The following is a 17,601-nucleotide window of genomic DNA, read 5'->3' on the forward strand; positions in this document are numbered from 1 at the left end:
CAAAAACTTAGCAAAGACAAGTTGACTCTCTTTTTTTTTTTTTTTTCTCCACTAGTCAATAATACACAACAATTAATCATTGCCCTTAACAAGTTGACCCTCTTGTTCTTATAAAAAAACAAATAACTACTTATAAAACCATATTAATCATTCTAATCTTGTTGTTCATATTTGACCATTCCTTCTTTACAAAGTATATAGTGACAAATATATCAGGGTTTTCAGATCGGATCTTGTTTATGTTAAATTATCCATTGTTTCATAGCTCCTAGTAAATGTGAATCCGTGATTCGTTGATCATCTTAAACCAATATATTAAAAGTTCGTAGGCCAGGATTCCGAGTTTTTATTTTGGTTGAATAAGAAATGTGATTCCCAAGACTATGAAAGAGTAAATTTGAGTTGAGGAATTAAATATGGTTATACCAAAGATAACCAATTATTTATAAGCAAAATCACACAAATTCAAAGAAACCAGGACCAGTCAGTTGGCCTGACTAGCCCCTGGCATTAGTCCGAAAACATTCCAAACTCGGGATAGAAAGTGTGGTGGCCCTTCGGGAAGACGTACACTCTGAAGCACTTTGGTGTGTTTCTACCGAGGCTGACCGGATCACAAGATAGGGTTTATCAAAAAAAAGAAAAAGAAAAAAAACTCGAAGAATAACAAGAATAGAGCAAAAACAGAAGGAGTGGCTTGAGAAAAAGGAGAGATAGGGTCGATGGTTAATAGTTTTGCCCACTTTGCTAGAGACTAGGAGTCTGATATGGTTATTATGGTCATTGTGGATAAATCTGTTTAATACGCTGTAAACCGACTCTATTTATATGTAAAAACGATTCGTGTTTGGTTATATTGATTTTTTATATAGCTTTTTAAAATATATACATGCTATTATATCATATTATATACCAAAATTGATGGATGGTAAATAAATAGTAGTCTATTCCATCTACTGTCTTTTCCGCTTCAAGCACTGTCACTATTGGAACCTTTAGAAATTTTGTTAGTACATCACTTCAATCATTAGCAGACACTCTGAATGTCTTAAAAATGGCAAGAATTTTTATCGATCCATAGGTTCCCGAGACTAATCTTAATTTTAAAAGTCACCAGTCTTAACGAATCAAGAGATGCTGATCTGGTCGAAGATAAGATTCGATCCACTTGGCAGATCGTGTAGTCAAAGATTATGGAAAATAGCATGACATTATAGTACACGAAGTTCAAATGTTCTTACAATGAAAATGATTTAATTAAAAAACATAAATATCACGTAAACTGTGAATTGTTGATGCAAAAGCAACATAAAGTTAAAATTTAAAAATTTCTAATCGGTGGGAGTGGAAGGATCATCATCATTAGAAATTTTTCCACCAGCTGTTTGGCTCTGCGATGGTCTCACTGGTCCTTCAATCATCTTATAATAACTCATCATTCTCCTCCCTTCATTTTAGTTTCATTCAAGGAATTATAATTAGAGACATATATATATATATATATATATATATATTTAAATAACAACATATAAAACGCAAATTTATGTAACTAAAAATGTAAAATGAGAAAGATGTTATGACTTTTCGAAACTAGATTTCATGAACTTTTTAACCAAAGGAAGAAGGAAAAAACCTTCTTTATATAAGATATATTATCCCACTGTTCCATAATATAAGATATTCTGATTTTTTTTTTTTCACTTTATAAATTATTTTTGTAGATTTTAATATTATTTGATACTTTTAACTCTGTAAATTTTGCAACAAAAAGTGATTAGATGAATTTTTTTTAATCTAATTATTCAATAATTTTTTATCTTTATAAATAATAGTTTTTTTTTTGAACACAAATAATAGTTTCATAAATTACACATATTTACCTAAAATTTTTTATATTTAACAGAATAAATATACTTCACGGTAACCTATAAGCGCTTTTATGTAACCATCTGATTATAACTAAAATGTTAAGTTACCTAAATAAATTCCTTCATGAGAAATTATTTAGGTAACTTTCCAGAACCGAAAATCAAACTACATACTTTCACGATTCACAAGTTACAACGATGACACCATTAAGCTATCAGTGCATAGTCAAGGAGAAAACAAAAAATCATCGAACTATAACTATTTAGGCAACTTCAATCTAAATAGTATTTTTTTTCTTAACAGTCTAAATAGTTAACTATAACTAAAAATCATTGAACTAATTATAGCTGAAGTCGCCTAAATAGTTATAGTTCAATGATTTTTTTTTCTAATAGTTCAATAATTTTTTCATTTGTCATATCAAGTAAAGCTTTGACATGTTTGAACACCTCCTATATATATTTTCCATGTAACTAGACCTTGTTTGACCATGTTTGAACACGTCCTATATGTATATGTATGTACGAAAATACGAACCTGTTCGAAGGAATGGTTGATGACCAGAAGGAAGAGCTGACTCGGTAAGGCAAAGGTGGGTGCAAAGAAGAAGAAGAAGAAGCACAATTAGTACTTGGCCAAACTTTGTAGAAATCATCTTCCTCATATCTCTCTTAATTAACATTCTTTTTCATGGTTTTAGACGTTCATTTATATACTAGAATGGAGAGTGATCGTTTCAAGAAAGAAAGAAAACAAATAAAAAAACTACTAATAAATTACCATTAATTTTCTCCACTAGTCATTAATCTTTAATAAGTTGACCCTCTTGTTCATATATAAACAAATTGTGTGAACGTATAATATATTAACCCTTTTGTTTTCTCATTGACTATTCTTCTCTATAATTGTAGATTCGAGATTAAGTTTACTCTTATCATCAATTGTATTAGACCTCTTTAAACATGTAATCCATGTCTGACTCGTGATCTTAAACCCCATATATTTAAAGTTCATAGATCTGAATCAGAGATTGGTTTTGGTTGTATGTGAGACTATATAATATTATTAAGGTCTTGATCGAGTATATTTGGGATAGTAAAAACCGATCAATAAATAAAAAGCAATCAAACGACCGATCAGTTTATGTGACTCCATAGTGCACTTGTTCATGTTCCTTTGGTTTTAGTATTTTTTTCCTTGTAATGAAAATTTAAACACTTTAGTTTGGTTTGCAGTTAGTTTTGATTTTGGCTTTCAGCTGAATCCAAATTTCATATGTTCTCTAGTTTCAATATGAGTGTGTATACCTTTTGCTACAAAAATGTGCACGTTCAGCTTAAATAGAAAATAAAGATAGACACTAAAAAAAGAAAACAAAACAAATCTTTTGTTATTTACTATAGAGATAAATATACAAAAAAAAAAAATCTCTCTAACATTCTTTTTCATGATTTTAGTAAAATGGAGAGTGATCGTATCACGAAAGAAAGAAAACAAATAAAAACCTTACCAATAATTTATTAATTCCACTAGGCATTAATCTTTAATTATAAGTTGACCTTGTTGTTCATATAAAAATAAAAAAGAATAGGTGACTACGTTTTATTTTAGAGTTTTTTTTATCGTTTTCCCTAGTTTCATATTCTATTTTGCATGTATTGATAATTGATTTGGCTATCTATTTAAACTTTTAATATGTTTTAGTTACTTGAATATGGAATATTAGGATACTCGTTATTTTGATTTTTAATTAAATGATATCTGATTAATTAGTATTCGAATTGTTTATTAGAAATCCGAATAAAACATGAGAATTTTTGAGAAATATCATTTTGGTGTATTTTTTTTCAAAAACACATCTTTAATCAATCTATTTTCAAAAATATCCATGTTTAAATATAAAAAATTATAAAGACTTATATAGTTTATAAGATACTTATAGATAATAACTAACATTAAGAGGTTGACAAAAAAAAATCTACCATTAAGAGATTTGATCCAAAAATGAAATAATTATAAGGTTTTAAATCATTTTTATTAGATTTACAAAGTTTTTAAAAGGTTTTTAAATGGTTTAAAAGGTTCTTATAAGATATTTATATGGTATTTATGAAAGATGTATAAAATTTTACACACATATTAAAATAATTTGTGTATATATTTATAAGATTATACACATATTTAGATAAAGTTTGGAAACGAGTATTTTTTAAAAATGGTATTTGAAAAATATATTTGTTCAAATTCTCTTATAACACATATCAAAATACATTAGAACTCATATTTTTGTATCTAAATTATCTCGAAGTTTCACGATATTGGATCTAATCTCCTCTAAGAAGCACTAACTTAAAACGTCCCGACCCTTTTTTTTTTTTTTGTCAACAAAAAAAAAAAAACGTCCCGACCCTTTATAACCTCTTTTTATAGGTTTTAAACCCACAACTTTTGATAAATGGTCAAACAAACCCAAATATCTACCAAGGCTATAATAACGTCTTCAATGTTTTAACTATACGTAGATGATCACTAAAAATCCGACGTATGTATAATCTTAGGACAACAAAGGATAAATTCTGAACTGGTTTAACCGAACCTATCCTGTCTAAGTAGGTTCAGCTTGCATATAATTATTTTTTAAGAAAACAAAATGCAAAGAAAACTTAAAATTTGTAATCCATTTGCAGCAATTTTGTATTCTCTAGACTTTGAACTTATAGGGAATTTAGAGGAATCCATTTAAACCCTAGCCATTAATATGTACGTATATCATATTATAAAACAATGACATACGTACATATTCAATTAAAGAGTGACCATGGTCAAGTTTCACTATTGTCCTTTGTCACGTTTATGAATGTTCACATGAAATATATATTGTAAGAGTAATATTGCGTCCACTATGCCGGAATAAGAAATACATTTTGGAGTTTGCTAAAATGAATAAATTGATACTCAAAATAACGACGTTTAAGACAATGATTTTTTAGAAAATAGTGAAAGATATAATGCAATATTCAAACTTTATAAAACAAACTAAGCATTTATGTAAAATATGATATATTGATACACCAATGAAACACTTCAAAAGCTTGACTTATGATAGCAGAAAATATGAAATTAAGCACACAATATAGTTAAAGACTATTTCTAGTGAATGTGACCACCACCATGTCCACTTGTTGATGCTTCTACACCCGTTCCACTCATAAGTCTTCTCCCTACAAATTATATCAAAAACTCAATTTAAAGCTAATTTAAAAATAAAACAAAACAAAAAATTAAGATATAAGGATCATAGTTTTTATATTCCAAATTTCCAACTAGTCTCTAAATTAACTTTAAATTGTGTATGAGTAAAAAAACTAATATGTGTTTAATTTTAAAAGAAAACAATAAAAAACATTAAGATATTTCATTATGTTAGCAAAATCTTAATGATCATAGTTTTTATATTCCAACTAAGTAGTCTTTAAAATTTATATTTTGTTCAATTCAAAAAAAAAAACAAGAAAATCCCATTTCAAACCCACCAAACCTTACATAATGTGAGACAAATCATCTACCAATTAATGAGAGATAATAATACATTTTCACCAAGATCTAGTTTAACTATATAGGAGATGAAAAATCATATAGAATAACACCCAAAGAACTATTGAGATTCGAGACCTTAAAAAGCAAAATAATTTGTAGTATACAAAAAAAAAAAGAACTAATCAATCACAATATAGACACATAACACACTCTTTTATAAGTCAATCTTAAGTTTCTTTTCGAAAAGAAAGAGACATACCATTACCGCCGCCTCCACCAGGAGCGTGTGGACTGCTTGATGATGGTGTTCCTATGGCACTCATCATCCTCCTCCCTATATTTTATGATTTGTTCAATGAACAAACCTTATGTTATATATTTGGATGTTATATAATTGTTAAAACACTAACCGGTGATCGAGAGTGGTTCATGGTGATCAAAAGGAAGGGAAGATTCTATACGGCAAAGAATGGTACAAAGAAGCAAAAGCACTATGAGAAAATGGAGAGAGTTTGAAGAGAACGTTTTATTTTCCATTTCTTCTTCTTTGTAAATGAATATATTCAAGACTATTATTTTATAGATATAAATGATTTAGGAACATTCCAAGAAGTTGTTGAAAACGAATACCCCAAAATAATATTAATTTTCTCCACCACTCATTTTAATTTGATTTAATTGACTTGTTGTGGAAAAAAACAAGTGACACTCTTTTTTAATTGTGTGTCTCATTGCATTTTCTTTTCTTATAAATAAAGTAGAAATGAATGGAGGACTAAGACTAAGACCTTGACATCTGATAGAGGATCAAGTTTGATTCCTCCCAAAAATATTATCTGATTTGTTCAGAACTAATATTTGAGTTTTAGTATATCGGATCGGTACATATGATATGGTATACGTAAATGTATAACATAAGAGCCAATAGTTCAAATGGTATAGATTTTACGAATCATCAGGTAAGAGATGTATGGATTTAGACTCACAACTTCTTACTTACTATTTATTAAAAAGAAAATGTATAAGTTAAAATGTCATATATATATATATATATTAATCAAAAATGGGTGTCTATAGATTATCCTAGAGTCATATCCTCAAAAATGGTATCGTATGTTGGAATGAAAACAAAAATTGTATCCTCTAATCTCTTTATAATTAACAAACAGTAACTTATACAAATGCTAACTCTTTTTTTTTTTGTTTCTTTGGGGTTCATTGACCATTCTTTACGTTTGTCTTAGTGACAAAAAAAGAAATAGTCCAGGCTGTCCAGGATCCGATCCTACATCCATTCATGTTATTCATGGCATCAAAGTTCCTACAAGTTTAATCAACGAAATCGAAAATGTTTTGCACAAAAACAAAATACGCACATGGACAGAGAGAGACATAACGAAAGGTTGTGAATTTTTCTTTTCTGGTAGTAAGTAAAATTGCCTAATTATCCCCAAATTAGTAATAGTATCGTACTATCCTACACCAAAAGGTTATAAGTATTAAATTGTCTATTAATCACAAAATTAATGATCCATTAATTTGATTAATATGCATGTGTACTAGCTAGGGGGTATGGAGTGCGACCACCATCCCATATATGTCCACTGCTTAACGATCTTGTAAATACATCTCCATTTGGTGTATCTACTCATCAATTTCCTCCCTACAATTATATATTTATTTATTAAAGATATATGTAATTTAAAAAAAATTAAACTAAAAACAAAAGCCATCCAAATATTATAGACGAATTATGTACTAAAATTGGGTTATGAAAATTTCAACTATAAACTAAAAGAAATTTGAGAAACTTAATATTCTATATGTTCTATTTTATAATATATTTTAGCCAAAAAAACTCATATTTAACAAGTTTTTTTTAACAAACACATTACAAAAAAAATTGATTAACAAATAAAAATTTTACGAACATATTACTGGATTTATAATATAAATTGTTTATACCGTCAGACAAAATGTCTAGTGGTAACGACAGTCCATTATACAATCATGGTCTTGTTGTACGGCTATTCGATTGTGAAACCGTTGGCTCCATGTCCATAAGCGGTCAGATCCAGGTCCGGTGTCGGCAATGGTCGATTCTGACAATGTTTAAGTTAATTAAATCGATAGAACTCTTAGGTTTTTACTCAAATCAAATACATATGAGCTGTAGCAAAAGTCTCATAAAAAAATAGTAACTTAAAATAATAAACGTAGTTGCAATTTTCAGTTGACGTCGCAAATATTTAGAAGCCTTGTCATAAACAAATTTCAATATTTCGTACCTGTAAAAAATTCTCAAACCTTTTGATGTAGAAGTGTATATATATTGGGTGACTAATTATTTATCAATATTATATATGTTGAAATAGCTTTTCGTTTATAATGAATGTATAGAATTTTAATATATGTTTATACAATAGTTTTGTGTTATTTTATGAATTCTTACATCAATTTATACAAGTTCTACTGTACGTAAACAACATTTTACCTTGGCTACGCGTGTACATGTTACGTGTTTGTGATATTGAAACACTAACCGGTGACTGAAAGTGATTGTTCCTCAGAAGGTGGAGAAGCTTCGGTGAGGCAAGAAGGGAGGACGCAAAGAATCAAAAACTTGATTTGTTTTTGAAGAACCCATCTCTTGTCTCTTGCTCTTTGGCTAATTCCAACAGATTAATTCCAAAATATATATATATATATATATATATATATATGAGTTTTTTCCCTCCACTTTTTTAAAAAAGTTATTTTTCTTGGTGTACATAGTTTTGTCAATCCATGAATTGAATAATTGGAAGTTTTGAATATCCTGTTTCTAAATTAAAAAAAATATACATATGAAAATTATTATGGAAAGCACAAAAAAAAATTAAAAAGAAAATATCTATTTATATTATAAAAATAAAACAATAGAAAAATAAACTTTTCATTTTTCCATTTTTCCATTGTTTTCCGAGAAATTTTCATTCTTTTTACACCCTACTTCCTCCAAGGGTAAAGGAAAAACACCACATTTTATTATTACTTAAGTTGTAAAAAAATAAAAGGTATATTCAGAATAGCACCAAACTAATTTAGAATTTAAGTGACCATCTACAAATTAGAACTAAAGCAGATAATAATGGAATATGGTAAAACTAGAAAATTTTTATGTGTGCAATCATAATGTATTATTTAGTGTGAACTAGCAAAAAAAACATATATATATATATATAATAAGACAAGGGGCATTCTGTAAAATACCATCAATTTTGTTTTTAGGACAAAAATACCACAAAACTAAAATTAAATTTTAAATTTTCAAATTCTAAATTCTAAATTCTAAACATAACGAAAAAAATTCAAAAATATAATTCTAAATAATTTATTTTGTTTATGTTTTAGAAACGGATACTTTTGTTTTATCATTGGCGGATCCTCTCTATTTCAAATTTTGAAAGTTTCTATATAACGGAAGTTAACGTCTCTCTCTCTCTCTCACAGTTTATTCGAAACCCTAAATTTTCAATTCCGCAAAATTATCTGGAGAAGTTGAAGAACGGAGGAGATTCTTTTTCCGGCAGTCTTGCTTTGGGCCACCGATCTAGAAGAACCGTTCTCTCAAACGGTCAGTCTCACAACATATCAAAAAACATTCGAATTCTGGGTTTTGAATCCTCGATTCATGAACTCTGTTGCTGAATTTTCAATTATTAGTATCTTCGATGCGTTGATCATCTCTTGATTTCAATTTTTGTCTCCATCGGTTTTCTTATTTTCATCATTAGTACCATCGACGATTTAGGTTTTGGTAACGATCGGTTTAGGTTTAGAAATTGAAGATCTGGTTTAGGTTCTATGTGTAGAATCTATGTGTTACTGAATCCCACCGTACATTCAAGGAGATAATGGAGAAGAAAAAAAATGTAAGTCAGTCTTGGTGTTGAACCAAGATCATATTTTTAGTCTCGCAGGGTTTTTTTAAGTTTCATTTTTCTAGTATGTTCAGATTAATTTCTCTGCAATAAATATATGGTGATGAGCTTTTGCTGTTTCAGATAGACTAGTACCACATTCAGCTACAGAGAAACATGAATATATCAAGGTATTTGCTCTTATTCTTATTCTAATCCCGTCATTTGTATTTATGTGTCTCGGATTTATCTTAACAGGAATGAAGCTTTAGAACAAGAGTAGAGAATTTTCATCAAGTTTAGTTCATAATCAGACACATGTAAGCTATTGATCTTATGGACGTGTTTTTCTGAAAATTCATGTACCTCTGCAAATTTTGATCCGATCAAATTATTTTGGTAATTAGGTTTGGAAATTATGTTACCTTGATGCATTCAAAGAAATAATCAGTCTCTTAGAGGAAGTATGCTTCTTTTTCCCCTTATCCTTACGGTATGTTTTATATTATGTTTAACTGGAACTTATATGTTTACTCAAGCTCTATCTGGGAATCTGCTCACTAGTTATATACATGCCAACGCCTCTGACACTCTGACCTATTACATGCTTTGGCTAACAATGTGTTGGTGAGTTCTGTGGTTGGATTATGTTTGTTTCCTGTAACGCCCCGACCGCCATCTCTCCAGCGGGTCCCATGTTCACCACCAGCCTATAGGCCCACCTCTCTTAATGGGCCTCACGTTCTCTGACTAGGCCTATGAGCCCATCAATATCCACGGCCGATTTGCTATGTCCGGGAGGCTTACAGAGTTGTTTACCGACCCTACAAATCACCACATTATCTTTTCATGTGTTTTGGCCTCACTCACACAATTTCGACAATCACTTTCCGGAAGGTCACATATCCTTCGATTACTCCAGAACGCCCCGACCGCCATTTATCTAGTGGACCCCATGTTCACCACCAGCTCATAGGCCCACCTCTCTTAATGGGCCTCACATCCTCTCACTAGGGTGAGCCCATTAATATCCGACGGACGGTTTTGCTACGTCCGGGACACTTAAATACTTGTTTACCGACCCTACAAATCACCACATGATCTTTCCCTGTGTTTCGGCCTCACTCACACAGTTCCGACAATCACTTTCCGGATGGTCACCCATCCTTTGACTACTCCAGCATAAGCACGCTTAACTATGGAGTTCTCTCATGACCCTGAACCGAAAAGATAAGTTCACTTTGGTGACATAGGTGGCCAAATCAATTCATTTAAACCTCTCCGCAAGATCGTGTCTCACTTTTCCACTATGAAGTATTAGCTTTCTTGATACCTTATATCAATACATAAAATCATACGATTTTAAAAATTAATTGTATTAACAAAAATTTTAGTTATACTTAAAAAATAAAATATTAAATAATCATTTATTTAAAAATTTCAAGTTTTACTTTTAAATAAAAAAATAAAATATTTTAATATTTATTTTAGTTCTAATTATAATATGTTCTAAAATGAAAATAGTAGTAAATTTAAAAAGTTAAAAGTTAAGGGCCTACTTTATAAATAAGAAAGCTCATTTGTATTATAGAGGAAAAAAATAGAGTTCCGCTATATATAGAGATGAGAATAGAGATGTGTTGGAGCAAATTTTATTCTAAAATAGAGTTTAGAGGCAAAAACATAGGTGTATTTGAAATGCTCTAAGAGGGATCCAATGGACGATGACAAAGGGAGAGACTAGTAACTAAAAAGTAATTTTTAATAGCAATTCCGTAACAAAAGAAAACGTATGGATTTATGTCATTTTACAAACTTTTTATGCTATTCTCGTCGGTTCAACTTTGTATGTGTTAGATTGGTTATAAACCATAATACATGTACTAGTTTAGTCTATTTCCCTAATATAAAGTTTTATTTTCCTTTATTTTATTCTAAAAGTAGCAAAAATTATTTTATTCTAAAATTAGCAAAAATGAAGTCATCCTCTTTTATAGCCGTTTAACCTGTATTCTTTCTCACATTTTTTTACGGAAACCAATGTTTATAAATAGAAATGAAAACTGATCATCTAACATCTATATAAATAATATTAGGATGATTCATTATATTCTAAAAAAAAATTACAAAAGAGATTTCAAAGAAAAAATTAATTTTTTTTAAAATGGCCAAAATTGTGAGATTTGTTAGTTTCATCATTATTTTTGTGATGATTTCTTCCTTGTTGGTTTCAACAGGTACATTTCTGTTTTTTTTCTTTAAATGCATTTTGGATTTTAACATTTGTGTTAAAAAAAAATTCTTCTATATTATACATATATTATTTTCCTCATATATATGAGATTTACATTTTTTTATATATTACAAATGCGTGGCTAACAAAATATGACTTAAACAAATCCATGCCAACACAATTAAATAGCTAGGGATGTTTCTATCAGGATCTAATCAAATTAAATGCATTTATTGTAAATATACCTTTTAATTTCAGTACTTTCTATTTATCGATTACTAAACTACTAGTTTTTTTTTCCAGTGAAACCAAAACCAAAGAATCCTGCAAAGCCACAAACTCCTCCGACACCGCTGCCACCAGATGGAAGACCGTGTGATCCGGTTTATATAAAAGCGCTGCCTGGAGCATGTCATAAATTAAATGGAGATCAATTATGCCAAGAGGTTTGCGGAGGACCTAAATATTTCAACGGTTATCGATTCTCAAAATGTGCGGCAGATAAAAAGTTCTGCGAATGTCGCAATTGTTTCTAAGTTCCTAAATACTGCTTTCCGAACTTACTAAAATATTAAAGTGTTGGTTCAATTATCCAGATTAACTATTTAATAATCAATGATGGAACCGGTTGTTTAATTACTTGTTATATTGAAAATGTTGTCTCAAAGTCGTATTGTGACGCAGACAAATAAAACTATTTTATAAAAAAATTGTTTTAGAATTAATAAAATTAATATTTTGAAAAAAGAAAAAAAATCATATTTATCGTTTAATTGAATTAATTTAAAATTTTTGTTTAAGCTTAATAAATAATCTTTTTAGATACTGAAAGAATCCATCCCATTTTTTTTCCTTTTAAACATGCAAACCGGATTAACTCAATTAATTCGAACCAGCTAAACCGGCCATAATAATTTAAATCAATTAAACCAAGCAATCTCATTAAAGTAAACCAACAATATTAACCGAAGACTTAACCAAAAATCTAATAAAACAATCCCACTAAACCAACAAGTTCAACCAAACATTATTCCAAAACATGATCATCCTAACATGTTTCTAAATTCCATTCTAACACCATAACAAATCCAACAATAATCTAAAACACTAATGAGTGCCTAGATCATCCTCCTCTCCTCGCCATGATTCCACGGATCACACTTTCCTTTTACCTGCATCAAAGAAAGAGATGCATAAGTATTTCATAAATACTTAGTGAGGGCGATCCTCCCATCTACGAGCTATACACACAAGCAATGAGATAACACCCACATATATAACAAAAACAAACCATCCAGCAAGCTAAACATCCAATAACACATCCAGTTCACCTACAAATCATCACACAACAAGTCACTCAATCCCAATCGCTTAGATAAGCTCATGGTCACACACTCACCTTAACAATGTGATTTGAATTACAAAAACAACCAGGAAAGACTCTCATCGCGACTGCAACAGCCAAACAACGCCCTACAACAAACCACACGAACAAAAATCTCTAAGAACCTAAAAGACAGAAACAGCAGAAAAACTACAGCCGCAGAAACGAAGCCCTAAAACATAAACCAACCGTTAACTCCTTAACTCCTTAAGCTCTATATGTATTATGTGTTATCTACATAAACCAATAAATAAATTTACAAGTAAATGAAGGGAGGAGAATGATGATGAGGTGGTGGTGGTCACAATACGGTACGATCATAGCTAATTCATAACTTTTAAAAATCGATTAGTAATAATTGGTCACCTCCTTAAAAACAAATTATTCACTTTGCTTCCGATACTTTCATATTTGTTTATTTTATATATTTTTTATATACAGATAGTAATAAATATCTATTAAGTTTTGTAGGGAAGAGACTGATGAGTATAATATAAGCAAAATGGAGATATTCTTACAGGACCTTCAGATAGTGGACATGGTGACTGTCACATTCCTCTCCTAGTCTCCTTGGCCAGTAGACAAACTTATGTAATAATTCACCAAAATTAAGACATGTTAATGTATAATTTGCAATATATGTGGACTTCATTGTTGTATGATTAATCCAATTTCAATTAAACAAATCTTTTAACAAAAAGAAAATAAAAATAAAAATCACGAAAAAGAAAAAGGGTCAAGTATTGAAAATGAATGGCATAGATTTATAGATTTTTTCCAATTGTTTTATAGATTTTTTTTTTTTTCGTGGGTGGAGAACTTTGATCTGTCTTGACAGCTTATAAGATTATTCACTAATCTTACGACATAGTGATTAGTGAGAAGAAAGAAAGAGAGATGGGAAAAAATGGTTCTTCAAAATTGGTTCATGTGCTCATGCTTCTCCTTCTTCTTAGCTTCATCTTTCAACATACCGAATCAGCTTTGCCTGCTGAGCATGGACTACCCTCAATAACTGGTTAGTGTTTACATACACACACACATGTATATTAATTTTTAAAAAATACCAGTACAAATTTTATTTTCCAAAGATATGTTTCAGTTATTTGGCATAGAGCCAGATTTATATTAATATGAATGTATATTTATTTTCCAAAAAAAAAAACATAAAAACAAATATGAAGGGAGGAGAATTTTGGCGTATTATAAGCACGATGGTGCCATAGGAACACCATCATCAAGAAGTAGACGTGGTGGAGGTGGTCACGGTATGTATGGTACTCATATTCATCTTTATATGTTTTACTTTTCTGTGTAATTCTCTATATTTAATATTTTACTATTGTAAAAATATAATTGTAAATTTGGAGGGCTAAAAAGGAAGCTGGTGACAATGATACATTCAGATAGTCCTCCAAATCATCAATATCATCTACCGCTAACGCGAGCTAAACCTAAACGTAAACCGCGACTACCTGCGCCTATAGTTTCTGCTCCACCCCCACCCCCACCCCGGATAACAAATACACCGCCACAACCACCGCCACAGATGTCACATCCTCCATCACCACTATTACCACATGTGCCTCCTCATTTGCCACATGCCTCATCGCCGCTGGTATAAAAATATTTTATCATTGATTTTGACAAAGTGTATACAACGATAACTTTTATAAAATCAATAACTCTAATATGGTTTCTTCTAATTAACACTTCAAATTTTTTTGTAAATTACACATTCAAACTTCTAAACTAAAAGAATATTTGCATACATAAACTTTTATGATATTTTTAAAAAAAATCGTAGCTAATTGAAAAAAAAAACATAAATTATATATGTGCTGGTGCTTTAGAATTATATTTTTTAATTCGTAAATTTTACTAAGTTACATCTATGAAATCTTATCTTCGTATAAAAATAATAGTGTTCTTATTACTTTTATATAATTAAAACATATTTTAATTAATATATGATGCTAGTATAGTCATAATGCAGTTTACATAACTAAGAAGGAACCTGACTACGCTGTTGATGATTGTCGACGAAGGGAGCTGATGGATATAGTTAAAGAAAATGTGTTATTGCGTCTGCTGATATGTGTCTTGCACTATTCATCAGCATAATTTAGTCGATATGATATATTTGTAATAATCGCAAATGCTTTTAAATGTTGTAACATAAAGAAGGTTTTAGTTACCAAAACAAAACCCGACCATATGACAGAATAAATTTCTGACAAAATAGAAATAAAAATATTTATAAAAATATATATATATTTGCAAAAGACTAAGACCAACATTAACAATGGGTTTTAGAGAGTATGTTAGGGTATTAAGGTTATAAAAATAAATCAAAATTGATTAATTTTACTAAGATACTTGAGTTGGGTATGTTGGAGAAGGATTTTTTTTGTGGGTTAAGAGACGCCACGTGGCGCAATCGGATTGGGTAAGTTTTTTTTTTTAATTTTTTAATTTTTTAATTTTTTTTGGAGAATGATTCTTTTGGTGGGTTATGACATTATAATTTAAAAAAAAAAAAATTTTTAATTTTTTTTGTAAACCATTTATCATGACATTACTATAATTTCTATGAATTGGGTAAGTTGATAATTATATTATGACATAACAATTTTCAAATTTAACTATGAATTTGATGAATCGATGTTAAGAAAAACCCAATAAAATTAGCCATACATGAAAAACACAAGTCAATTTTCTTATATTACAAATTATAAATTTATTTAATTTTAAAAAAAGTTTTAAGATACCCAACTTAATATCATACCAATAAACACATCTCAAAACTAAAAACAAAATAAAAACTCTTAAACTTTACTTTTTCAAATTTAATACTAAATTAATACTAACATACCCTAACTAACATCCTTCCTATAATGTTGCTCTAAGCATTCATATTCATTCGTGTTTAAGTATATTATTAAAGTCCAAACTGCAAAGAGCCAACGACTCTCTTGACAACAAAAGAAAAAAAGAAAAAAAAAAATCCAACCTCTGGAAAAGTTTGAGCAAAGAGTCAAAATTTGGACACGTAACAAAACTTTGAAAAGAAAAGATAGGCCAAAAGATAGAAGAGGAGAAATGTCAATAATTCAAATAAGTGACGAACAAAATAACAATAATTTTTGTATTTTTGTGTTTGTTCTCATCTCTTGGGGTTGGCTTCTTGGTACTTCATCGTTTCTTCTCCACCGAAGACTCCGGTCAGGCGACAATAATTTTCTTTCTTTTTCTTTTTGATAAGTGACAAAATCTAAAGACTTGAATTATTTATATATTATTACCAGCGATAATATATTTGAGATAAAAAAAAAAAAATTATTTTCTTAAACGTTAGCAAAAGGCCAAACGCATTACTTTAGCTGCCTATTATATCTCTGAATATGAAATAAGAGAATACTATTGAGAGAGGAGAAATAGAGATCGAAGGGATCGAGATGACAAGTCTAAATTTATAACATTTTTTATTACTGAGTTTAACCATTTTCTAAATATATTATAATGACGCTATGTTAACTTTCAAATAAACGAATGAGTTGTTTGATTTCCTTGATGTTGATGCTCCAAAGATGTCTTCTAATGTGGAGAAGCCAAATAACAGAAATGTAAAACTTCTTCGAAAATAGGGTTTTAACTAAAAGACAAATTACAAAAAATATATTTATTTGTGACAAAATATAATCTTTCAATTTTCCTTTTTTTTTTTGAACAAACTAGAATCATTAAATTTTCTATAAAGATTAATTTTGAGGATTATGACCTAAATCCAAATTCTTAAGATTTTTTGCTAAAAGAAGTCCAACAACCCACCACTGAATATTTAAATACCATATGAACAAAAAAGAGTCCAACTTGGATTAAGATACAAGAGGTTCGGAGAACGTCAATAATTGAAATAAATGATGGACAAACCAATAATATATTTTCTTTATATGTTCTTATCTCTTTGGTTTGGCTTTTTTGTACTTAAACGTTTTCTCTCTACTTGTATATATAAATAAATGTCTCTGCAAACCAAAACATAGAGAGCAAATTAACGAAGAGAGAGACAGAGACATATAGTGATGAAGTGTTCTTCACTATTACCTCAACTGGTCATTCTGCTTTTGCTGATTTGCGTCTTCCCTTGCCACAATGTAACGTTTCAGTGTTTCTAATAAAAGGTTTTATCTATCTTATCATTTTTAAAGTACATTTCTTACTAAAATCTATTTTACATTCCCATTTCGAAGAATAATAGATAAAGAAAATAATGAGAATTATTCCCTATCAATATACTCAGAGAACTGATAAGTCTGTATTTCATTGCTTTTTGAGTATGCATTCATCATCTATTCAGCATCATTCACTTGTTGATTCGCATCATATTGATCCCTTTCTGCATGTTTTACATACTTAGGTAGGTTTTATGCATATCATGCATATGATGCATATCTTGCATACATTGTGCATATTTGGAGTGTTTCAGGTACTTAGGAGACATGCAGGGCGAAGCAGAGGAACAAGCGTTACTCGACATGCACACGATCGAGTGGGACGATCGAGTGAGAAGCATGGATGCGTTGCAGTTATATTGACGTTCGAGTGAGCAGCAGACGTATACGATCGAGTGGCAGATCGAGCAGAAGGGAAGCGAAGCAGAACTACCTGTCACT

At 29.9% G+C, this 17,601-nt stretch overlaps 1 protein-coding gene and 2 long non-coding RNA genes across 5 annotated transcripts; 1 reads left to right on the forward strand and 2 right to left on the reverse strand.

The window, feature by feature from the left end:
- Positions 1 to 1,191: 1,191 nt before the first annotated feature.
- LOC111832667 lies at positions 1,192 to 2,553 on the reverse strand. The gene is made up of 2 exons (XR_002835568.1): positions 2,407 to 2,553; positions 1,192 to 1,447 (listed from the first exon to the last, which is right to left on the reverse strand). It is a non-coding gene; the product is annotated as an uncharacterized LOC111832667 (long non-coding RNA).
- A 2,310-nt stretch (positions 2,554 to 4,863) lies between these two features.
- LOC17875574 lies at positions 4,864 to 5,943 on the reverse strand. Its single transcript, XM_006281312.2, has 3 exons — positions 5,817 to 5,943; positions 5,666 to 5,740; positions 4,864 to 5,090 (listed from the first exon to the last, which is right to left on the reverse strand). The coding sequence occupies exons 1-3, from the start codon at positions 5,941 to 5,943 to the stop codon at positions 5,020 to 5,022; spliced, it is 273 nt and encodes a 90-aa protein (XP_006281374.2). The 3' UTR covers positions 4,864 to 5,019.
- Positions 5,944 to 8,916: 2,973 nt separating this feature from the next.
- LOC111831943 lies at positions 8,917 to 12,208 on the forward strand. Of its 3 annotated transcripts, XR_002835014.1 has the most exons (6): positions 8,917 to 9,022; positions 9,183 to 9,320; positions 9,453 to 9,499; positions 9,567 to 9,628; positions 9,716 to 9,801; positions 11,845 to 12,208. It is a non-coding gene; the product is annotated as an uncharacterized LOC111831943 (long non-coding RNA). The 3 variants fall into 3 exon arrangements; XR_002835015.1 differs by lacking the exon at positions 9,183 to 9,320; XR_002835017.1 differs by lacking the exons at positions 9,183 to 9,320; positions 9,453 to 9,499.
- The last annotated feature ends 5,393 nt before the right edge of the window (positions 12,209 to 17,601 follow it).

The sequence above is a fragment of the Capsella rubella genome, unplaced genomic scaffold, assembly GCF_000375325.1.
Source record: "Capsella rubella cultivar Monte Gargano unplaced genomic scaffold, Caprub1_0 scaffold_8, whole genome shotgun sequence".
NCBI lineage: Eukaryota > Viridiplantae > Streptophyta > Magnoliopsida > Brassicales > Brassicaceae > Capsella > Capsella rubella.

What these genes read in the sequence shown, in the direction of transcription:
- LOC17875574 (XM_006281312.2), bottom strand. Translation starts at nt 5,943, where the DNA reads ATGGAAAATAAAACGTTCTCTTCAAACTCTCTCCATTTTCTCATAGTG. An exon ending in TGAACCACTCTCGATCACCG is followed by an intron (nt 5,741 to 5,816) that starts GTTAGTGTTTTA and finishes CATAAAATATAG; the next exon opens with GGAGGAGGATGATGAGTGCC. An exon ending in TGGTGGAGGCGGCGGTAATG is followed by an intron (nt 5,091 to 5,665) that starts GTATGTCTCTTT and finishes TATAATTTGTAG; the next exon opens with GGAGAAGACTTATGAGTGGA.